This window comes from Monocercomonoides exilis (assembly GCF_001643675.1).
Source record: "Monocercomonoides exilis strain PA203 chromosome Unknown scaffold31-1199392, whole genome shotgun sequence".
In the NCBI taxonomy this organism is placed as follows: domain Eukaryota; phylum Preaxostyla; order Oxymonadida; family Polymastigidae; genus Monocercomonoides; species Monocercomonoides exilis.
Window position 1 is genome coordinate 426,925 of NW_027150576.1, and position 22,119 is coordinate 449,043.

The following is a 22,119-nucleotide window of genomic DNA, read 5'->3' on the forward strand; positions in this document are numbered from 1 at the left end:
TGCTATCCACAGTATTTCTCTGGGAATAAATGCATATGTAACTAATAACTCGGTGATCATCCTTCGCAACTCGAAATACCTGAAAAACGCTGCAAATAAATCCAACTGATTCTTCATTCAACAATTTGCAATCGTGAAAAAATGCTCCAGAGTTTGGATCCATCTCATAATTATAAACACTTCTTTTTCTCATTTCTCTCCTTTCCCCTCTTGTTTTTTCTTCCAATCCACACATCTTGTCAACTGTTCTAATTCTCTTGCTGCTTCTCTAGCAAAATGCAGTTCATTCACGATTATGTCTTCCAAAGATCTGTCACAGGATAATCTGTTGATCAAAAACTCCCAAGCAGACTGACATGCAAGTTGTGTTAGATTGTGATGTTCCTGATGAAACAGGATAATCTCTTTGATTTCATTCTAACACAGTTCTTGCCTAAAAAACTAATTAGAAATTAGAAAATAACAACAATATCAAAAGGAAATAATAATGTTCATACATAAAATTTGATGTTGCTCAACGCAAGCAACGTCACTTCCGCTTCTTTTTGAGCTTCTTCGTTTTCCTCTTACCAAAATGCAGCTTTTATAAAGCAAGGCACAATGATTGATATCAATTCATTAGGATTTTCTTATCATTCAGCAAAGCAAAACATTCACATAGATTGGTTAAATGCTTTTCATCTTTTTTCTTCTCATATTCATCAATTATCATCTCTTTCATTCTTTCGCTCAATGAAGAAAACCCAAAGCCTAAAACCCTCATATCTTACAAAACAATGCAATATCCAACATGCTTCAACATAAAAATCGCATTTCCCATCGATAGTTTCTATTCTTTAATCATTTCATCCGTTTCATCGAACCATTTTTTTGCGAAGACAGATTTGAATTCTTCTTCATTCATTTCATCAATTATTTCATTCATTTCCTCCATTTTCTTTCTCTGTCCACCTTCATTGAAATGCTCCAATTCGCAAAACAATTCTTCAAAAAGAAAAATAAATAATCAATGCAATAATCATGAAATACAAAATATCGACAGACACACTGAGATATTTTTTGATCAAATTCAATTTATTTGTATTTTGAAATTGTCATTTCAATGAAACAGCACAATGTTTGTTGATCTTATTGAACAAACAAAAAATGAAAAGAAAATATTTTAAATGCTATTCAAACAAACAATATTCTAAACAATTTCAAAATTCACACAATTCCGTAAAGAAAATTGCATATTTCTTCGAATAATATAAAAAAAAACTTGCATTGTTATTTGAATCATGTTGTAATGGGATCTCATGATCATTCATTTAAAATCTCATAAATACTTTCTGAATGAACATTTTTTATAATAAAAATATTTCTGTTGTTCTTTTCCATTGAAAGCTTTTTTTTTTTTTTTTTTTTTTGTGAGTGGAAAACTGGTGACGGACATGACGGTGTTTTTTCTTCACGTCGCCCTGGCTTAATGAAAATGCCTGAAGTGAAATATTTCGCCCCAAATAAGTTAGTATTGTTAAGATAGATTTGAAGGAAAATTATCAGAATTTTTCTTCTTGCGGTTATTGAGAAATCGATCTTGTCCGGTATTTTTTGCACAAACTGTACATACAAAAAAATATTTCTATTGGATGAAATTTGAATAGGACATTTTAAATTGAATAAAGTCAGATCATTCGAAAAAAAACTTTTTATTCACATTTCATCCATTGATTCACGATTAATGAGATCTGAACTATTGAATGAAACAACTATAAAATTACGGAGTCTTAAAAAATAGAGTATCTCAGTTAATATTAGACACAACGTTATATTTCCATTTAGTTTATATCCACAAATCAAAAGTCACACATCAATTAGTGTTATAATTTTATATTGACCTTTTTTCTTTATCTTGACCTTTTTCTTTTTTGTTATGCTTTCGGCTATACACAAGCCTGAGATAAATAAAAAATAACCTGAAATGTTTGAAATGTTTTAATTTCCTTGTTCTATATTTTTTTTTCAATATTTCTAGTTTTATAAAAAGATCGAGGATTATAATAATTTTTTGTTTTGATCATTGACTTGCTGCTTTTCCAGCGAATATTTTTTATAAGAAGTTTTAAGTTTTCATATCATAATGCATTGTTTCTTTTTTATAAGTTTAACTTGTTTTAAACTTTCTCAACTTGTTTTTTTATCATTTTTTCTCATTTCACACATATATTCAAAAAACACGATTTTAAGGACAAATATGAATTTGTTTTGAAATTTATTGAAATGACAAATAAACATTATTAAAATAAAACGATTCTTGTATGTTTAGATGATTATTTGTTTGTATATGTTTGGTAATTAAAATAACAAAAAAATCATATGTACTTGCTTTTTTGTTAATATTCTTGAAAAGTTCCTTTTCATTTCAAAACTGAATACAAATAAACGATAATTAAGACTTTATTTATTTTTTTCGTTTTTATAAAATTTGACACAAACACTTGTTTATAAAAAAAATCGTGTTTTAAGCAAAAATAGTGAAATGAGAAAAAAAGGTCAAAAATTAAATTGAAAATGTTAAAAACAAGTTAAAATAATAAAATAGGAATGTGAAATTATGATGCTGTAGATTAAAACGTTCCGTATGAAATATTCGCTTCACAGCCAGCAAGTCTTTGATCTGGGTCCTAAAATAATACAAATTTTTGTTATTTTTTTATTCATAATAATTTCAAAAATTTTTTCAACAGAATTCTGAAAAACAAAAATATCAAGAAGTCTATTTATTTTGTTTTATTTTTAAGCCTTTTAACAAATCAAAAAAGCAAAAATAAGTTTCAAAAAAATAGGGTTGAGATAAAAAATTGAGGTCAAGATAAAATATGCACCCTATCAATGATTTTTCAATTCAAACGGAAAATAATAATAAATAAAAACTGAAGAAACAATATTTAAAAAAGGAGCTTAAGATTGTAAAAATTGTAAAAATGTCATGAAATGTACAGGAATTAAAAAATAGCTTTACAAAACAATTTTGAGTTAAAGATCATGAAGTGAAGCTTTTATGAAAAATTAAAGAAATTATTGGGAAAGCATTGGGACAAAACCCAAAGATGTACATTCTCCAACAAGCGTTGGATCTTTTGTTCGAGGTGGGCCCAGAATTTTACACATTGTTTTGCTGAAGATAAACAAATACAATAAACAAATGTTTCATATGTGGATTCAGCATTGTGAATAAAAATTTAAATCTCAGAAGGAGAGCAAACCTGATAACATTTAATTGAATTAACTTTCCTGACAGTTCGAATTTGTAAACAGTAGGTTGAGAAAATATTGAAAGTTGTCTTTTAACTTCTTGAGTGAGTTCTTCCGCATGCTCTCTGCAATGTCTTTCAAGTAAATCTCTTTCCACTTCTCTAGGTAATTTTTCAGGTAAGGTTTGATTTGTTTTATATTCAGGTGTTTTTTCGTATTCCATTACCCAAGTTTGATAAGCAGAAGATTGTAAAAGTTCTTCAACACGATATGACGAGCGACCATATGGATATGCAGCTTTATCAAAATGTTTTTGTTTGCTTGAGCTTGTCCCCATGCAAAGAAGGTTTTACAATAAAAGAAAATATATCAAATATCAAAAAAGAAACATAAAATAATACCCTCTGATTGATCTGGTTCAATAAATTTTGTATACTCAAAAAAATTAGATGAAACATATATTAAAAATTACATTGAAAACACATCGCATCTGAATTAATATATATGTCCATAATTATATTATTATTAAATTTAAGATGAGTATCCAAGCGAGGATGCGACTTTTAGAAGCTCAAGCAAAACATGATTTAGACATTGGATTATATGATAATGAAAATTATAATCCTTTGTTAATGAAGCAAATAGAAATGAGGCGTGCTGCACAAGAACAAATGAGAAAAATAAGATCTGCGCAAAGTGCTTCAGATATTGACCAGAGTTTTGCAACTCAAGAGAAAATTGAAAGTCCTCCATCTCCTCTTTATAGAGAATCTGATGGATGCGTTTCTGATGCTCACAAAGACAAAGATTCTGATTTTGACAATTCATCAGAAAATCAGCCTTTTTCAAAAAAAGTCACAACTTCTTCAAAAGCTCCATCTTCAAAAATACCTAGACTTTTAAGGAAAGGCGTTCCTCAAAGGATGCATTCGCCTGCAACGCCAAGAAAAAATGAAGAGGAAACCTATGTCGCCTTTTGGAGAACGACACACCCTTACAGCCCTGCGCCTGCTCAACCTAAAGCTCCTTTGGTAAAACCGTCAGAGCCCTTATCTGCTCCCCCGTCACCCACAAAGGCTACCCCAAAATCGATAAAGAAAAAGAAAAAGAAGACAAAGCAGGCTGAAAAGCCTCAAGAGAAGAATATAGGTAAAAAGAAGAAATTGAAGACAAAGATAGCAACTGATAATAGAGTTGAAATGCTTGCAAAAGAAATGATAAAATTAAAAGAACAACTTCGAAAAGAAGAAGAAGAAAGGGAGCAGGAAAGAAAAAGAAAGCAAGAGATTGAGAAAGCGATTGAGGCCGAAAAAAAGAGGTTATCCGATCTCCAACATGAAAAAGAAATGGAGCTTCAGCGTGAAAAAGAACTATTGAAAGAGAGGGCTCTTGAAAAGGAGAAGGAAATGGAAGAAGAGCTTGAGAGGGAAAGAAGGAAGTGGGTGGCAAAGGAAGCTGAATGGGAAGAGGAAAGAAGGAAAGAAAGAGAAAGAGAAAGAGAAAGAGAAGAAGAATCAAGAAGAGAAAGAAAGAGAGAAGAAGAATTGAACGAAGAGCTGAGGAAAAACAGAGAAAGAGAAAGAGAAAGACAAGAAGAAGAGGAAAGAGAAGAGGAAGAGGAAAAAAAGAGAGAGGAAATGGAAAGAGAGAAAGAAGAAAGGAGAAGAAAGGGAGAGGAAGCAAAGATCGAAGAAGAAGATGAGGATGATCTGGAATGGGCAAAAGAAGAGCTGAGGAAGAAAAAAGAGAGAGAAGAGAGAGAAAGGAAGGAGAGAGAAAGGAAGGAAAAGCAGAGGAAGCTGAAGGAGGAGCGAGAGAAGATAGAAAAAGAACTGGAAGAAATACACGAAAGAGAAGAGCGGGCGCAGATGCAGGCGATGATTGAAGAAAAAGAAGAGAGGAAGAGAAGACTTGAAGAGGAGGAAGAGAAGAGAGCGAAGGCTGAGATGGAGAAGAAGATGGAGATGCAACGAAGGCAGATTGAAAGCGAAAAGAGGGATGCGATCAAGAATTTGGATGAGAACAGAGAAAGAGAAAGAGAAAGAGAGAAAGAGAGGGAGAAGGAGAAGGAGAAGGAAAGGGAAAGGGAAAAGGAGAGAGAGAAAGAGAGAGAAAGAGAAAGAGAAAAAGAAAGAAGAAGAAGAAGAGAAGAGAAAATGCAAAAGGAAGAAAGCAGAAGAGAAATGAAAAAGAAAGAGGAGGAAAGAAAAGCGAGAAAAGAGCAGGAAGAACGAATGAAGGAAGACGAAGCTAACAACTTGCATCTTTTGGAGCTTATTGAGGAGAAGAAGAGAAAGATTCAAGAGATGCAGAAGGAGAAGGAGAAGAGAGAGAAGGAAAGGAAAGAAAAGGAGATGGAGTTGAAAAGAAAACAGGATGAAGAAAAGGAAAGAGAGAAGAAGAGAGAGAAAGAAGAGAGAGAGAAGAAGCGAGAAAGAGAGAAGAGAAGAGAAGAGAAGGAGAGAAAGAAGAGAAAGAAAGAAGAGAAAGAAAGGATAATGTTGCATATGCGGCCGTTATATTCACGTGTTGAAGAATTGATCGAGCAAATGGCTGAAAGAGATAGAGAAAGAGAGAAAGAAAGAGAGAAAGAGAAAGAGAGAGAAAGAGAAAAGGAAAGGGAAAGAGAAAGAGAGAAGAGAAGAGAAAGAGAAGAGAAAGAAGAGAAAGAGCGTGCTGAGGCAGAAAAGAGGAGGAGAGAGAGAGAAGAAATGGAATATCAAATGGAAATCAAAAGAAAGCAAGAGAGAGAGAAAGAAAGAGAGAGGGAACGGGAAAGGGAAAGAGAAAGAGAGAAAGAAAAAGAAAAGATGGAAGAAGTAAAAATTCCTGTTTCAGACAGCGTCTCTGCTTCGATTCCAGTTCGGCAAGTGACTTCAGTCTCTGCTCTTCCTTCTTATCCTCCTGCTCTTGATTATCCTTCTTCTTCTTCTTCTTCTTCTTCATTTCATCCATCTTTGCTTTCACACTATCCACAATCCGTTCCTCTTCCTTCTCTTCCTTCTTCTTCTCTTCCTTCCTCCTCCTCCTCTTCTTCTTCTTCTCTTTATTTCCCTTCCTTTCAGCGGCAGCCTCTTTACACGCCTTCAGACATAGTTCAGATGACACGAATGTATTCAGATGAGATTGTGGATGGCATTTTGGATGAATTGATGACAGACGCAGTGAAGAAGACATGTGAGACATATGGAATTGAGTTGGAGGAAGAAGAAGAAGAAGAAGAAGAAGAAGAGGATGATGAAAAAGAAGAGGAGGATGAAAAAGGAATGGGAAAGGGGAAGAAAGAGAAGAGAGAAGAAGAAGAGAAGATGATGATGACAAAGCCAAAAGAAGTTAGTTTTGATGGTGCGAAAGAGCAAGAGAAAGAAAGAGAACAATCTCGATTGAGACAAATGTCTTCCAAACAGACTGCAGAAAAAAAAAGAGAGAAAGAGAAAGAGAGAAGGAAAGAAAAAGAAGAGGAGGAGGAGGAAGAAGAAGAAGAAAGAGAATTATCTCCTGCTTCATGTCGCAAAGTGGAGCCAAAAATTGGAAAGAAGAGAAAAGAAGAGGATGATGAGGAAGAGGGAGAGGATGAAGAAGAAGAAAATGAAGAAGAAGAGGAGGAGGAGGAAGAAGAAAATGAGGAAGAAGAGGAAGAGGAAGAAGATGTTGATTCAGAAGCAAGTGACAAACAGAAAGAGAAATCTCAAAAATCATCCAAAAATAAAGATTTGAAGAAGGAAGAGTCAGCAAAAAGAAAGAAGGAGAAAGAGAAGGAGATGGAGAAAAAGCATAAACATAAGCACAAAAGAAGAGAGGAAGAGGAAGAGGAAGAAGAGAGCGAAACAGAAAAGAAGCATAAAACATCAAAAGAAAAAGAAAAAGAAAAAGAAAAAGAAAAAGAAAAGAAAAAATCAGACAAACACAAGAAAAGCCATCATTCTCATTCGCATTCTCATTCAATCTCATCCAAATCAGCAGAAAAAGAAGGCAAATCAAAAAGAGAAAGAGAAAAAGGAGAAAAAGGAGGAGAAGAGCAATCTGTTGGAGTTGTTGTGTCTGACTCTCTCTCAACCACTCTGCCAACACATTCAGTCTCTTCCACAGTCAATCCATCTTCTTCTTCTTCTGTTGCTGCTTTTTCTTCTTCTTCCTTTTCTCCTCCCCTCATCCAACAAGACACCACACAATCTTCTTATCCTTCTCTCCCTTCTCTCCCTTCTCCCTTCATCACTCCCTCCACTTTCGCCCAGCCAGTCCCTCCTCCTCATCCACAATGTGTTGTTCTTCCTTCTCCTTCTTATCCTTCTTCTTCTTCTTCTTCTTCTTTTCCTTCCTCTTCTTACTCTTCTTCCTCTCCTCAATCAATCGAACATTCTCCTTCTCTTTCTCTCCCTCAGCTTCAACCTCAGCTTCCTCGGCAGGCAAAGGGAGAGATTAACACAACACCAGAAAGTGTGAGTGAGAAGGGCAATGGAAGAAGAGGAAGAAGGAGTGAAGAGAAAGAGAGGAAAGAGAAGAAGGAGAGGAAGAGGCAGTACGCAAAGACTTTGGCATTGTATGTTTTTAATGATTGGATTTAATTTTTGTTCAAAAGAAAATTTGAAAAAAATAATCTTTTTTTTTGTGAATGAAATGATGATATTTTCTTTTTCTTAATATTTTCGAGTTATTTCGTGAGAAATTTTTCTTTATTCACAATTTATTTATTTTTTTCAATTTTTATTTTATTTTTATTTTCCATTGTTTTCTGACACTTTATTCATCATTATTTTCATCTCATTTTTTTCCCTTCTGTTATTTCCTTTTTCTTCCATTTTTTTTCCATTTTTTCCATTTTTTCCATATTTATCATTTATTTCTTCCTTCTATTATTTTTCATTATTTTTCTTCCATTAAACTTCTTCATTCAGATGTGGCGATGAAATATTGTCACAGATGGTGAATGAATGCATCGAAGTGTTTGAAAGGGAGGCAAACAGACAGATACATGCAGTTGTACAGAAGGAAGTGGAGACATTAGTTGCATTGCAGAAGGATGAGAAGGAGGAAGAGGAGGATGAAGAGGAAGAGGAGGAAGAGGAGGAGGAAGAAGAGGAGGAGGAGGAGGAAGAGGATGAAGATAGCGAAGAAAGAGAAAGAGAATTTGAAAAGAATCGAAAGAGGAAATCTAAACATAACAAGAATAATCGTGCTTCATCCAAACACAACCAAAGAGATGAAAGTGAAAGCGAAGAAATAGAAAATCATTCAAAAGCCAACAAAAAGTCGCATAAAAACAAAGAAAACGCTATTTCTATCGCTCCTCCCACGTTTATGCCTTCTTCTACCTCTTCTGCTTCATCATCGTCGTCGTCATCATCATCATCATCATCATCTTCTTCTTCTTCTTCTTCTTCTTCTTCTTCTTCTTCTTCTTCTTCTTCTTCTTCTTCTTCTTTCGTTTCTTCATTTGCTTCTCCTTCTTCTTCTTCTTTTTCTTCTTCTTTTGAAAGCAATCAGCTGTCTCCGCCAGCAATGCAGCATTCAGATGACGACAAAGAAGAAATCAATGAGATTGACAATGAATACGAAACAGAACAGCAAATGATGAGGAAGAAAGGCGAAAATGAGGAAAATGAGGAAAATGTGGAAAATGGAGAAGAGGAGGAAGAGGAGGAAGAGAAAGAGGATGGGAAAGAGGATGGGAAAGAGGATGGGAAAGAAAGGAAAGGAAAAGGAGAGAGTTTTGATGATTTACATGGAAATGAATTGGATGAAGAGAACAAGAAGGAAAGAGAAGAATCGGATGAAAAGCAGCAACAGAATGAAAAAGGAAGGGAAGATGAATTTAATGATGAATTCGATCAATCCAATGAACATAGCTATGATTCCTTTGATAGTCCTTCTGGAAAGGATAAAGAAGGAGGCATGAGGAGAAGAGGAGGAGGAGAGGGAGAAGAAGATGATGATGATGAGGGAGAAGATGAGGAAGAGAAGAAGAGAAAAGAAGAAGATATGCTTCAACAAGAAGAAGAAGCAAATGGAGAAGATCAATCAGAAATGCAAAAACAACAAAATGTGAGTGAAGAAAAGACGCAAGAGCCACCTTCACAAAAAGGATTGTTTGGAACGAAACTGATATTTGCATTGCCAGATGATGAAGATGAAGATGATGAAGATGAAGATGAGGAGAATAATAATAATAAGGATGGAGATGAAGATGATGTTGATAATAAAGAAGAAAAAGAAGAAGACGAATATTCAATTAAGCAATCGAATAATGAAAATGAGAAAAAAGATGATGATGATGAGGAAGAAGGAGCAAACGGATTTGATGGCAAAAAGCAATGGAAAGGAACAGCTTCGTATGACAGCCAATCTGAAGAGCAGGAAAGATACGAAGACGAAGACGGGTATGAAGACGATGATGACAACGACAACGACTTCTTTGGAAAGAAGAAAGGGGAAGGAGAAGGAGAAGGAAAGGAAAAAATGAAGGGAACGGAGAAATTCAGAAGCTCATATGAAAGCAGCGATGAGGAATATTCCGGCAATAGAGAAAGTTTTGAATTTGACAGCATGTCAAAAGGGAAAGAAAGCGAAAGCAACGAGTTTGTGGATGAAGATGAAGAAGGAAATAAAGATAAAAGACTGAGTAATCAAGCATTTAATGCACATCCAATTTCTTCTTCTTCCTCTTCTTCTTCTTCTTCTTCTTCTTCTCAATCTGATTCATTTGATGAAGAGGAGAACTTTGAAGAGCAGAGCGACAGATACATTGACTCAGGTGATGAAAGAGACAGTGTTCAATCAACACCAAAAATAAAAGAGACGACACGAGAACAGAATTCACTCAGAAGCGGAGTTGTTGGTTTTTCTTCGTTTCATCCAACTTCTGGTTCTAATTCTTCTTCTGCTTCTGCCTCTTCTTCTACTTCCTCCTCTTCCTCTTCCTCTTCCTCTTCCTCTTCCTCAAGCCCGTTTTCTTCTGGGTTTGTTGCACCGGATGGCAGGAAAATTAAGCTGGCTGGATTTGACGATGATGAAGATGAAGATGATGAAGACTACGAAGATGAAGACAATGCACATCCAGTTGGTGTGGATGAAGGAGATGAAGAAGATGGCAATGAAGATGCATTTGGGAACAGGTCAAACAGAGAAAGCATGGGAAACACGCAGGATCGAAGTGATTATGTGGACGAAGACGAAGACGAAGACGAAGGTGAAGGTGAAGGAGAAGAGACTGGAAGAGGCAAACAGGATGTGTTTGGGAGGAATCAGAGGGACGATCTTTATGGCGATGGAAATGAAGGAGACGAGGAAGAATACGAAGATTTGGATGCCGGCACAGATGCAGATGCAGATGCAGAAGGAGGAGGAGGAGGAAATGGAATGCAGACAGGAGATGATGATGAATGGGCAGATGAAGATGAGGACGATGAGAAATATGGAGAAATGAACTTTGAAGACGAAGACTTCAAGTGAATGATGAAAAAAAAGAAAGAAAGAACAAAAAATGCATTTTTTCTCTATGTTGACATAAATGTTTTATAAGATGTTTTTATTATTCCTTTCCTTTTGTTGTTTATCTTCCATACACAATCACTCCACATCACTCTCAATCTCTAAGCATCTCATTTCACTCTTTAACATCCTTTTCTTGTTCACATGTTATTTCATTGACTCTCTTTTTTCACTTCTTTCTTCTTTTCCTTATAATTATTTTGTTTGAAAATGCTTTATGAATCATCTCACTTCGCAATCCTATTTCTCTCTCAAATATTTCACAATCTTTTAGAACTCGGCTTTATTCTTAACTTTTCTTTCGTTTTTGCTTTTTGAAAAATAATCGTAAATAACATGAATAACATAAATCATACAAGTGCTGCTCTTTTCGACACATAAAAGAAAAGCACAAATTGTGAAATGGGAAACAATAACAGAGAAAAAAAGAAGCTGTCTCAAGTCGCTTATACACTTTGCTCACATTCATTTACTTCCCCTTCCAGATGTTTGAAAACACTTGTTCAATTGGGAGAATTTTATAATCAATAAATACAAATAAAATAATTAGAATAAACTTAAAGAATTATAAGTGAGCAATTACTGTTCCACCTTCTTCATTCCAAAAAATACTCATCTCTTCTTCAAATGATATGCTTAGAGACATCTTCTAATCAGTCTGTTTATCATTCCCATTCTGTTTCCTGCTGCTCCTCCTTCGACAAAGTGCCTCAACTTGCTCTTCTTGTATCCTCCTCTTGGTGAGTTCATCTTGAATGGCCACAAGAAACGGTTGCATTTGGCAAAGTGTCTTCCGATTGTCACAATTTGCCAGATCAAATCGTCCAACGTCTTAATCTTGTATCTGCCCAATGCACGTGCAATCACTTTGTTTGAAGTGAGAGGAATTCTCTGTCCATTAATCTTTGCATATCCGCGCTTTACGAGAAGAGCACGGATGGTTCTGACACTGGGATATCCAATGGCAACATATGGCTCAATGACTTTGAGCATGTTGAGTGTTGGTTTTGTGAGGCGAACGAAGACAGCGTTGTGAATTTGACGAAGACGGAACAGTTGAAGAATCTTTCTTTGCTTTGGTGGTACTCCATTCACACCACGCAGACGCATCACAAAGGCAAGCTTGGGCTCTGGAGGCACATAGAAGTTGCCTTTCTTTTCAGCTTTACGATGAAGCATAATTCTCTTCTTGCGATCTTTCTTGTACTTGCGGTTGTATTTTGCAGCGCGAATTGCACCCATTGTTCTCTCTCTCAATGCTTCAGTCTTTCTTTCTTTCTTTAACTCAAATCTTTTGCGAATTCTCGCTTCCTTGTTTGCAATCTTCTTCACAACACTTTCAGGAGCAACACGAAGAGTTTTTGCGCGATTGCTCAATTTGTAAACGAGGAAGAGAACATGCTTTTCAGCTTCACCTTTTGCAGCTTTAACAGCATTGGGAAGTTCTGAAGGAGCGACTGCACATTTGATGAGTGCTGCATTAATCTATTGTGAAATCAAAAATTATTTTTTAAAAAAGAAAAATTATCAAAAAAGTACTTTCTTCCAGTTTGCAGTTTGTGCAATAACGTTCTTTGGATCTGCATCGAATTCCTCAATAAGTTTTGGGCACAATTTGTTTATTGCTTCGCAGACAACAGCTCCTTTTGTAAGATCCTCTGGGATATTAACGGGCTTTTTGAGTTCGTGTTTCAGCCATTTTCTAACTTTGCGGGTCATGCTTTTCTGCGTTTTCTCTTGCAGATTCTTTTTTTCTGCGGGCATACGACAACAAAACAAATTATTAAAAATAAAAGAGCAGACAGAATTTCCTCAAATGACAAAAGATCAAAATTTTTATCTTATTTTCAAACTTCTTCCTTAATTTTTTGATTTTTTTAAGCCTAACTTTCAGATTCAAAAACTTTATATGATTCACTTGATATTTTTTCGTTTTTATTTTTTAAGATTTTTGTTGTGAAAAAAAAGAGAACAATGTTCTAATGAAAATTCATTGTTGAATTGAGAAAAAAATTTTTTTAAGATAACCTATGAAATTGTGTGAAAATATGTATTAAATCAAAAAAATAAAAAGAACATTAATTATTTAAAAAATTCAACAATTAAAAAAAAATTATTTCACTTAGAAATTTCAAATTGAATAAAAATTATTCAGAGACAAAAAATCGTGATCATTACAATTTTGTTCACGCGCAAATTACTAACATCATAATTTTTATATCAATTTCTTCATCACTGATCGAATTCAGCATACCTTATTATCAATTTGACCACAAAATCTTCAAACTTCAAAACCAAAACTAAATAAGAAAATAATTAATGCAACAATCAGAAATAAAAGTGAAAAGTTAATGATGAAAATAAAATCATAAAAATAAATATTTGTTGAAAAAATATTCAGAAAAACGGTGTTATTTGTTCGTCATTGAAATTTCATCGGACAAATAATATTAAAAGTTTATCATCACGTTATCTTTCTCAAAGAACTCTCTCTCTAAAAGCAACTTCTCCCTTTTCATACAATAATTTTGGAAAAAATGTAATCATAAAATTCAATGTCCAATCTAATTTATTTTCTTTAAATTTCAGATGATACAAAATGAAAATCAACTCTTATGCAACAGTGACTTCGTTTTTCACAGATCTATTTCATGAACTCTCAATAAAAACTTCAAAAAATGAATATCCTAAATAGAACACGTAAAACCCATCTCTATGATCATAACCGGAATAAAATATATTCTGAAGAAAAAAGTTATCAAAAATGAGAAAAGCTTCAAATGTTTCTTCAGGAAATCTTCATGTTATTTTATTTCTTTGTGCGTTAAGAATTACTATTTCACTTGTTGGTATTGCTTTTCCGTCAGCATTGTTGACAATTTTGTTAAAAAATCCGGAAAAACGACCTTATTCCCCGACTTCAACATTTTTAGCGAGATGGTCTGATGCTTCTTTGCTTATAATTCCTTTTAAATAATTTTTTTATTTTAAGGGCATTTTTATTGTATCTTACTCTTTCATTCTTTGAATATCGATCTCTTAAGCAAGCCATGAAACCTGATGCTAGTCCAAAGGATGGTAATAATCGATTTATTCGTTCGGCCATCGAATGTTTTCTTGTTGCAGATATCGGAACAATTGTTCTTCTGATTATTCTCATGATGACTCAACCCAATTCGAACAAAATAACCTGTATTGTTCTGTATGTCTTTCTTTCTTTAGGCTTAGCAACGCGTTCGAATTGGATAACTCAAAATCCTCCTCTTCCTAAACAATCAAAGCATGAGATTTCCAAAAGAAGGGAAGATTCTTCATCTTCCACTTCATCAGATTCATCTTCAAAACAAATGGAGGCGATTGCAAGACCAGCCCCAAAAACGGAAATTCGAGAGAATCGGAAAAACAGATAAAATTCTTTCTGTTTATTGAATTTTACGTGTTATGTATCAATTTTTAGTTCTTAAATTCAATATTTCTGCAATTATTACAATTTCATTTCATTTTTTTAATAAAGAAAATTTTTTTCTTGCTTTCTGTTTTACAAGAACAAAGAAAAACTTTTCTTCGTTTTTGTCTCTTTGAAAATGAGTTTGTTTTTTGTTATTATGTTTGATACATCTTTGAAAAAAAAAATAATATGAAAGTGGAAGTTTTGAAAAAGAAGATGATGTGTAATGATTTTGAATTGAAAAAGAATCGACATTTTGTTATTTATCATTATCTTCGAGCATTGCACCTTCATCGTCTTCATCGTCATCATCAGTTACAGCCTTTAACAACCTTTTTCTCTGAGGAATTGTTGAAGTCTGTTCTTGTTTTTCATTCTCTGAATGATTTGAAGTGCTTGTGTCATCTTTTGTGTTATCTTTCTTTGTTTCTTCTTCAACGTCCATGTGATTCGCGTCTTCTTTTTTGGATTCTTCTTCTTTCAATATCTCCTTTTTTGTTCGTTTTGGAGCTTTTAAGTTTTCATCAACATCTTCCTCTGCATCATCATTTTCATCATCATCATCAAACACCACATCAATCATATCATCATCTCCACTTTCGTCTTGTTCTTCTCCTTCCTCTCCTTCTCCTTCTTTGCTTTGTTGCTGCTTGGTCTTTTTTCTGGGCTCTCTCTTCCGATAAACTTTCCTCGGAATCATTTCGCCCATTTCGAGAATGGCAAGCGTATCGTCCTCTTCTTCATCGTCTTCATCGTCTTCACGAACCAATCTGTTCCTTCTTCTTTTTTTCCCTCCTTCAATTCCATCTTCCTCGTCGTTGTCGTCTCCGTCGAGTGGATGGAGACGAGGCAGAAGAGGAGAAACAGGAGGAGAAGATGGCTTTGTCTTTCGGATCGGCATTGGCTCTATTGGATGAGGAGAAAAAGTAGATGATGATTTCTGTGATGATGAAGAAGAAGTGGAAGAGGATGGAGTTGTAGAAGAGGAGGAAGTGAAAGAAGATAGCCCTCCTTTATACACTCGAATTGGCTGAAGGGTTAAAATATATTATCAAAAAAAAAAAAAAAAAACAAGACAAAAACAAAATGAAATAAAGAAGTTACAATTGCAAATAATAATTTCAAAAAAATAAAAATCATTACAACTTTAAATTTCATTCGTATTAAATGTAATTATCTCTTCATTTTCAAAAAAACACATTTTATTTTCTGTTCAAAGCCAAATCTTCTCTTTCTCTTCTATCTTTTTCAACAGACAACGCACAAACCATTGGCTCTACTTTCCTGTAAACAACTGTCGGTGGCTTCTTTGCTGCCTTTGACTTCGATTTGGAAGGAAGGCGCGGTCCAGTTATTATTGTGGGCTGAGCATTTGTTGCAGCACTTCCACTTGAAGACGAGGAATCAGTCTCCGGTTTCTTTGGCTGAAACATTGAAGTGATTTTCCCCTTCTGCCCTGTTGTGTTGTTTGATGATTGAGTTGTACTTTTGGCCTGTTCCTTCTGCTCTTCAGCCGGCGGCTCGCTCTTTTTGAAGAAGAGGTCCATTCGGACTTGACTCCGCAGCTTTTTCGCCTTTCGGATACGGTCGACGTTTCCTCGCACTCTCCCTTCGTCGAACTGCATCTCCTTTACAAGAAACTCCACCAGCCCTTCCTCGTCTGGATCAGTCCATTTCGGATCTATTCCCAGAGCTTCGTGGTTCAACGGTGGGTTGACAAACAATTCCCTCATCTCTTCAATCGGATAAGGGTTGGGGATCAGGTACCGCTTGCCTTCAGGATCCTGTTCTCTGATTTTGGAGACAACTTTCTCGAGTGTTCCGTATTTCTTAATAAGATCATATGCTTTCTTTTCTCCAATGCCTTTAATTGACTTAGAATAATCGCATCCACATAATATGCACAGATCAACAAATTGATTCATCGTCATATTAAATCCTTCCAAAACTTCTTTCAAGTGTATTTCTTTAATTGGAAGTTTCTTAGCTTCGCTACTAGTTAAATTGCGAAGAAGAATAGGTGTGCCAAAAGTAAGAGAATCCATATCTTCTGATCCAATTCCCCAAACAACCCCTGCTTTGCACAATGCAGCGCATTGAGCCTCTGCTTCTCCTTCTGCTTCAACATAAGGCACACCCATCAAACGCAATAATCTTTTCGCATCTTCGTTGTGTTCAGCAAGCACTCTGACCGATCTGCGTGCAAAACGGTTTGCGGCTTCCATATCACCTTCTTCTCTTGCCTCTTCTTCTTTTGCTTTCGCTTCTTCGCGTACTGCTTTACGGTTTGCAAGCTACATATGCGCATAACAGTACAAATACGTATTGTTATAATATCAAAATTTTAACAAAAAAATGCTAAACTTAAAAGAAAATGCAAAAGTAAATACTGTTCCATCCTTAAATTCAGGAGGCTTTCCATCAAAAACATAAAGAGGTTTTATTCCGTTTGACATCATTCTAATTGTTCTGTTAAAAAGACCTTGAATGTGACTTTTAAGAAAATTGTGAATAATTACATTAAAATTAGTATTTTTGCCAACCTTGTAACACGTCCATCAGAACTTGTAAGTTGGTCGCCTCCATCCATTCTAATAGCAATCTGTGGCGCACACGTGAAATTATATTGCATTTTTTTGATTTATCAATGAGTAAATATCAAGAAAAATTTGAATTTAGATTCAAACCAAAAATTGATAAAGAGCCATCGAAACATCAATAGCAATTTTTCTACCAAAATAATTTTTAATTTCTGCATCTTTGATTGCGGACGGAACTTTCTCCGCAATCAATTTCATCAAATTTTTAATTCCCATTTAATTGTGATGGGTTGATCATTAGGTTTATTTGTTTAAACAAAGCTTTTTCAAATGAACAGCGATTACAAATTGCAAAAAATTGAAATTCAAAAGAAAAAAATACATTAGTTTATCAACAAATAATATTAGCAACTATTTTTGGTTAAATGAATCGAAATGATTTTTAGATTGAGTCATCTCTTCCAAAAAAAATTAAAAATTATCCAAACGTTGCTGTTTGAAAGTATGTGAATGGTCAGAGTTACAAAGTAAATAATGTTTGCATAATTGTTTTTTATTTGGAAAGATTCTATTCTCATTTGTGAGCAAAATTCCACTTCAAACAAGTGATCTAGCTCTTTTTCCTTCCGCCAGAAGTCAAAGGCCCTGCAAATAGGATAAATAAACTGAATTTTCTATAAGAAAACAATTCATACCTTTCTTTGCAGCTTTAGCTTGAAGTTCTTTCAAAGCTAGGAATACGAAACGAAAAAAATAATTTTTTTCAAAATACTTAATTTTTCATTAAAATGAGATTTTGAAAAAACCTTTTGCATCCTCTCTTTGTTTTTGCTTAAACGCCTTTTCTTCTTCACTTAATTCAACCTTTTCCTTTTTCGGAGCTTTCAATGGTTTCTTTTTTCCACCTTCTCTGCCGCTCATTCTTTAATATGCAATAAAATGTATCATAAAAACAAGGAGCATAACCTTCGTGTAAACGGAAAAAAGAAAAACAAACTTCAACAGATCAGATTATACAAACAATGGATTATCAGATCACAAAATGAGCCTGTTTGAATAGTTTTTATTATAAGATCTATCTTTTATTTCGATGAAAATAGGAATTTAAACGTTAGCCTTGATGAAGCAATTCAAAAACGTAGAAGCGAAAAAAGGCAACTGCGCCCAATGAGAGGGGGAAGAAGAGCTCAGGGAGGGCGTCGTCAAGCGAGGCAAGTTGCTGCTCAACCCACAACTCTTATGATACCTTCATCTGATGGTCGTGGGGTGCAATACGTTCAAGTGATCGCAGCTCCAACTACTCAGCCGGCTTTTGGTGGAAAAGGTGCTTCAACACGTTTTTCAAGAGGCGGTGGAAGACAACGTTTAAATCGATTTGATCCACTTGCCATGGATGTTTGTTATACGTTCTTCGTCTTACAGCTTTCATCTTCCGCGGAATTTACCGAACAACGCCGTAATTTGACATTTATAAACAACTTTTGAAATACAAATATAAATTCGTTTGCTAGACAAATGCTTCCTGGAAAGCACCTCAAAGAGGTTCTCAACGAATGGGACGTGGAAAGGATTTTGCGCCTTCGGTACCTAAGCAATCTGGATCCAAAGTACTTGTTCATAATCTTCATTATGAAGTGAACGAAACTCAATTGAAAGTTTGGATTAAAATCTAATTTTTTTTTGAAACTTTGTGTTTATATTTTTTGTCGTTGTTGACTGTCGTTATTTTTTTCAGGATGTTTTCAGCCGTCAAGGAGGTATTTCTTCATGCAAAATTGAATATGACGCATCTGGAAGATCAACAGGAGAAGCAGAAGTTATTTTTATGAAGAGATCTGATGCAGAAGAATGCGTTAAAAATTTAACAGGTGCATTTTGTAAAAATTGAAGTAAAGACTTTCATTTTAATTAATTTTTTCAGCTTATAAATTCCAAAATCAGCCAATTACCCTTGATCTGGCTGTTGATGTAAGTGGAAGAGCACCTCGTGGCGGAAGAGGTGGATCAAAAGGAAGAAGAGGAGGTTCTTCTGGAGATGTAGAACGTCTCCAACATTCCGCTGAAGGTACGTGAATGTATTTTTGTCAAATTATCTTTGTATATATATTTCGAAAAATATTTTTTTTTATCTTATTTACATTTATTATTTACAGAATTGGATGCTATGTTAGCAAGATATAAGTCTCAATAAAGGTTTTGTTCGGTTTATGTTTAAAAAAGTATTTCCTTGAATATGGATGATATATGCAAGAGATAAGCGTTCAAAAATAAAAAATTCAAATGAATCTGACAAATTTATCGTTGTGGGAAAAGAAGATATATTTTGTATGCAATGAAGAATGTGTTTATTTATGGAACTTTTTGTTTTGGCAAGAATAAAGCAAACACTTCAGTTTAAAAAAGAAATAAATACCAATTAACTGCTTTTTTCACCTATTTTTTTTTTTTTTTTTCCAATTTTATCAAAATGAATTTGAAATTTTCTTGGAGATGTTTCAAAGTAATATGCAGTTTTTGCTCATTAATGTGAAGATGTAAAGTTTTTGATAAAAGAAATGCGAAATGTGCAGATTTATTCAGAATTACGCTGCTCCTCTGAATGATGAGCTACTGGACATGATCACAGACACGATAACACCCATCAATCCAATGGCTTCACCGAAAATTTCCATTACAAAGCATTTCATAAATAAAGACCCATCGGCAGCATCAGCATTTGCAATCGCTGCACCTAGCTTTCCAACACAATAGCCTGCTCCAACATTTGAACACCCAATAATTAAACCAGCAAAAAATTGTGCATAAGCTGCTTTGTAATCTTCTGCTTGTAATGGATATGGCGAAACAGCATATTTATTTTGAACAATAATTGCCAAAATGATCCCGTAAATTGCTAATGCTTCACAGAACAAAACACTAATTTAAATTGCAATTTCAAAAATATGTGCAAATCAAAGACAAATGTCCGAAACCTAATAAGATTTTTTGAAGTGATTCGCGGGTGACGAACAGCATTTCCAACCAAACTTGCTCCCGTCATAAAAATGCCCCACCCTGCACCCAGAACGCTAAATCCAATTGCAAAGCATGCTCCAAGAGCTGCCCATAAATAAGGATCAATCATAATTAACCAATTTCCATCCCATGGTTGCGCTAATAGTAATTAAATTCCCATGTTTTGATAGTTGAATATAAAAACATAATGAAAGATAAAAATCGTATAATCAAAAAAGCACTCTTAGGAATAAATAAACTATCAAATTTTTCTCACGCAATACAAAAAAAGAACAAAATAAACGAAGTATTCAACCTGTTGTTGGTTCCATTTGGAAAATATATGGTATTCTTGATCAAAGGATAAATTTTCTTTTCATGATTACTCATAATAAAAAATGAGAAATGTGTTAATTAAAATACAAACTTCAAAAAAATTTTTGGAAATGTCTGTATTTACAGTCTGTCCCAAAAAAATGTTGATCTGTCCTTTTTTAATGTTGAGCATCCCTCAATAAATAAAAATTATATTTCCCACATTCGCCTTTCGTCATAATTAACATTTTCACAACATGGAAAATATTCAACTGTTGGATGCTAGAACGTTCGAAAAGAAAAAGAAAATAATTGAATCAGTTCCAAACATTTCAGAGTTTAGAGTTTGTGCAGTTTCTTTTCCTGTTATTCATCCTTTAGAAGAACGCATTCATCAAACTATAAAAATGAGAGCAGCAATGAGAGCTGAGGAAGAAAGAAGAAAGAAAATAGAAGATCTGAGAAATGTTGGAATTCATGAGAATCAAAAAATGAAAAATCATTATACAAATGCAACTAATGAGAAAAGAAGGAAATTATCTAATCTTTTTCAAATCCATGGGCAGGAGAAGAGCGAAACATGGTACGCGAATGAGTGCACATTAACAACAATTACTACAGCTAGGTACTTATCGAAATTAAAGGTGGGAATGGACATTACACTTCCATTGCATCAAAAAGGCAGAAAGAAAAAGGTCGAAAACGAACAATATCAATCAGTTGTTCGCGAAAAAATGAAGCAGAATCCTTTAAACACAGTGAGGAAAATAGCATCAGAATTGTCTAATCATGGAAGCCCGATTGGAAAATCAACTATTTACAGTATTCTTACAGAAAAAAATAAAGAGACCCAAAAATATCCAATCTTTTCCTTCAAAAGAATAACAAAGAGAGAAGCAGCGGCAAATACTGAAGAAAACAAAATACTCCGAATAAAATTTATTGAAAAACTCAACGAATATCAAATGGATGGTGCAATGATATTTTGTATCGACGAAACATCTTGGAATGTGGAATGCGTCAGAAAATATGGATGATCCCCAGTTGGAAAAAAAGTTCTTATTCCTCCTCCCCCCGTTCATCAGTCCCTAACGGCAATCACATCCATATCCCAATCAAGAATGGGATATTCCGAAGTTATTAGAGGATCAATAAGCCATGAAATCTTTGAGGCATTCATCAAAAGATTTTTGCTATCAATTAAAGTCCATGGATCATCTGTAATTGTGATGGGCAACGCTTCAATACATCATCTTAACACAGACGCAATAATTACGGAAGCCTGCCACCATGTGCTATACAATGCAGCTTATTCACCAATACTAAATCCAATAGAAAACGTTTTTGGTTTTTGGAAAAAAAGAGCTGAAGAAAGCTCTTATATCTGGAAAGGAGAAAACCATTTTATTTCCGTGCTAATCGAGACCTTCAAAGATATTACAGTAAGAGAAGTGCGAAGAACCATTGCTAATGTGGAGAATGAAATATGGCCAATGGTTTTGGAAAAGAAAGACCTTTAATCTTAACGTTACACTTATTTATTCATACCTCATTTATGTACGAAAGAATGATTTAATTAAAGTTTATATATATTGTTTTTATATCTCAAATCATTTTATTAATATTTCTTTTATTTTAATCAAAGATCTTTATCAATAGCAAAGTTAATTAGCTTGTTTGTTCTATATTATCTTATTTTTTTTCAAAAGGAAGTGAAAAATACTTAAACATTCACATATATTAATGTCATAAAAGGCTATTAACCAAAAAGAATAAAAATAATGAACAGTTTATTCAAAAGAAAATTATAAATAGTTTTGAAAATTGTTTTTTAAAACAAAGATTCAAATTTACATTCAGTTTTAAAGTATTTGCATAGTTTTCATTTTTTTATGAGATTTCTGAATGCTTTATTCATTATTTGTGAATAATATATTCAAAAGGTTTTCCTGAATTAACATTTTGAAAGATTGAAATTTTCATTCAAATGAATCAAAATATTACTCAAAAAAATGTGAGTTGGTTATTGATACACAAAAAAACTAAAAAAACAACAAAAATGATAAAGCTGAATAAATAATATATTGAAATCAAACA

The 22,119-nt window shown here is 34.0% G+C and overlaps 7 protein-coding genes across 7 annotated transcripts; 3 read left to right on the forward strand and 4 right to left on the reverse strand.

Annotated features, from left to right (window-relative positions):
* Positions 1 to 2,758: 2,758 nt before the first annotated feature.
* On the reverse strand, positions 2,759 to 3,632 carry MONOS_14626 (uncharacterized protein). Its single transcript, XM_067867441.1, has 2 exons — positions 3,249 to 3,632; positions 2,759 to 3,160 (listed from the first exon to the last, which is right to left on the reverse strand). The coding sequence occupies exons 1-2, from the start codon at positions 3,572 to 3,574 to the stop codon at positions 3,061 to 3,063; spliced, it is 426 nt and encodes a 141-aa protein (XP_067724880.1). The 5' UTR covers positions 3,575 to 3,632; the 3' UTR covers positions 2,759 to 3,060.
* A 117-nt stretch (positions 3,633 to 3,749) lies between these two features.
* Positions 3,750 to 10,686, forward strand: MONOS_14627 (uncharacterized protein; the record flags this gene model as incomplete). Its single annotated transcript, XM_067867442.1, has 3 exons — positions 3,750 to 6,569; positions 6,645 to 7,777; positions 8,133 to 10,686. Exons 1-3 carry the CDS (start codon positions 3,774 to 3,776, stop codon positions 10,684 to 10,686), a joined length of 6,483 nt encoding a protein of 2,160 aa, XP_067724881.1. The 5' UTR covers positions 3,750 to 3,773.
* Positions 10,687 to 11,068: 382 nt separating this feature from the next.
* Positions 11,069 to 12,531, reverse strand: MONOS_14628 (putative 60S ribosomal protein L7-3). Its single transcript, XM_067867443.1, has 2 exons — positions 12,265 to 12,531; positions 11,069 to 12,210 (listed from the first exon to the last, which is right to left on the reverse strand). Exons 1-2 carry the CDS (start codon positions 12,487 to 12,489, stop codon positions 11,362 to 11,364), a joined length of 1,074 nt encoding a protein of 357 aa, XP_067724882.1. The 5' UTR covers positions 12,490 to 12,531; the 3' UTR covers positions 11,069 to 11,361.
* A 958-nt stretch (positions 12,532 to 13,489) lies between these two features.
* MONOS_14629 (uncharacterized protein) lies at positions 13,490 to 14,291 on the forward strand (the record flags this gene model as incomplete). The annotated part of the gene is made up of 2 exons (XM_067867444.1): positions 13,490 to 13,665; positions 13,718 to 14,291. 2 exons carry the CDS (start codon positions 13,490 to 13,492, stop codon positions 14,133 to 14,135), a joined length of 594 nt encoding a protein of 197 aa, XP_067724883.1. The 3' UTR covers positions 14,136 to 14,291.
* A 67-nt stretch (positions 14,292 to 14,358) lies between these two features.
* MONOS_14630 (Flap endonuclease 1, FEN1) lies at positions 14,359 to 17,001 on the reverse strand. The gene is made up of 5 exons (XM_067867446.1): positions 16,861 to 17,001; positions 16,717 to 16,775; positions 16,564 to 16,666; positions 15,442 to 16,467; positions 14,359 to 15,203 (listed from the first exon to the last, which is right to left on the reverse strand). The coding sequence occupies exons 1-5, from the start codon at positions 16,987 to 16,989 to the stop codon at positions 14,433 to 14,435; spliced, it is 2,088 nt and encodes a 695-aa protein (XP_067724884.1). The 5' UTR covers positions 16,990 to 17,001; the 3' UTR covers positions 14,359 to 14,432.
* A 741-nt stretch (positions 17,002 to 17,742) lies between these two features.
* On the forward strand, positions 17,743 to 19,145 carry MONOS_14631 (RNA binding domain-containing protein). The gene is made up of 6 exons (XM_067867447.1): positions 17,743 to 17,763; positions 17,814 to 18,108; positions 18,225 to 18,368; positions 18,449 to 18,581; positions 18,635 to 18,778; positions 18,867 to 19,145. The coding sequence occupies exons 1-6, from the start codon at positions 17,756 to 17,758 to the stop codon at positions 18,902 to 18,904; spliced, it is 762 nt and encodes a 253-aa protein (XP_067724885.1). The 5' UTR covers positions 17,743 to 17,755; the 3' UTR covers positions 18,905 to 19,145.
* Positions 19,146 to 19,149: 4 nt separating this feature from the next.
* MONOS_14632 (putative V-type proton ATPase subunit c''2) lies at positions 19,150 to 20,052 on the reverse strand. The gene is made up of 3 exons (XM_067867448.1): positions 20,024 to 20,052; positions 19,686 to 19,866; positions 19,150 to 19,629 (listed from the first exon to the last, which is right to left on the reverse strand). Exons 1-3 carry the CDS (start codon positions 20,037 to 20,039, stop codon positions 19,296 to 19,298), a joined length of 531 nt encoding a protein of 176 aa, XP_067724886.1. The 5' UTR covers positions 20,040 to 20,052; the 3' UTR covers positions 19,150 to 19,295.
* Positions 20,053 to 22,119: the final 2,067 nt, after the last annotated feature.

What these genes read in the sequence shown, in the direction of transcription:
- MONOS_14626 (XM_067867441.1), bottom strand. Translation starts at nt 3,574, where the DNA reads ATGGGGACAAGCTCAAGCAAACAAAAACATTTTGATAAAGCTGCATAT. An exon ending in ATTCAATTAAATGTTATCAG is followed by an intron (nt 3,161 to 3,248) that starts GTTTGCTCTCCT and finishes GTTTATCTTCAG; the next exon opens with CAAAACAATGTGTAAAATTC.
- MONOS_14628 (XM_067867443.1), bottom strand. Translation starts at nt 12,489, where the DNA reads ATGCCCGCAGAAAAAAAGAATCTGCAAGAGAAAACGCAGAAAAGCATG. An exon ending in AAACTGCAAACTGGAAGAAA is followed by an intron (nt 12,211 to 12,264) that starts GTACTTTTTTGA and finishes ATTTCACAATAG; the next exon opens with ATTAATGCAGCACTCATCAA.
- MONOS_14630 (XM_067867446.1), bottom strand. Translation starts at nt 16,989, where the DNA reads ATGGGAATTAAAAATTTGATGAAATTGATTGCGGAGAAAGTTCCGTCC. An exon ending in TGGCTCTTTATCAATTTTTG is followed by an intron (nt 16,776 to 16,860) that starts GTTTGAATCTAA and finishes TGTGCGCCACAG; the next exon opens with ATTGCTATTAGAATGGATGG. An exon ending in CTGAATTTAAGGATGGAACA is followed by an intron (nt 16,468 to 16,563) that starts GTATTTACTTTT and finishes GCGCATATGTAG; the next exon opens with CTTGCAAACCGTAAAGCAGT.
- MONOS_14631 (XM_067867447.1), top strand. An exon ending in TTGATCCACTTGCCATGGAT is followed by an intron (nt 18,109 to 18,224) that starts GTTTGTTATACG and finishes TTCGTTTGCTAG; the next exon opens with ACAAATGCTTCCTGGAAAGC. An exon ending in TCTCCAACATTCCGCTGAAG is followed by an intron (nt 18,779 to 18,866) that starts GTACGTGAATGT and finishes TATTATTTACAG; the next exon opens with AATTGGATGCTATGTTAGCA.
- MONOS_14632 (XM_067867448.1), bottom strand. An exon ending in ACTTCAAAAAATCTTATTAG is followed by an intron (nt 19,630 to 19,685) that starts GTTTCGGACATT and finishes AATTTAAATTAG; the next exon opens with TGTTTTGTTCTGTGAAGCAT.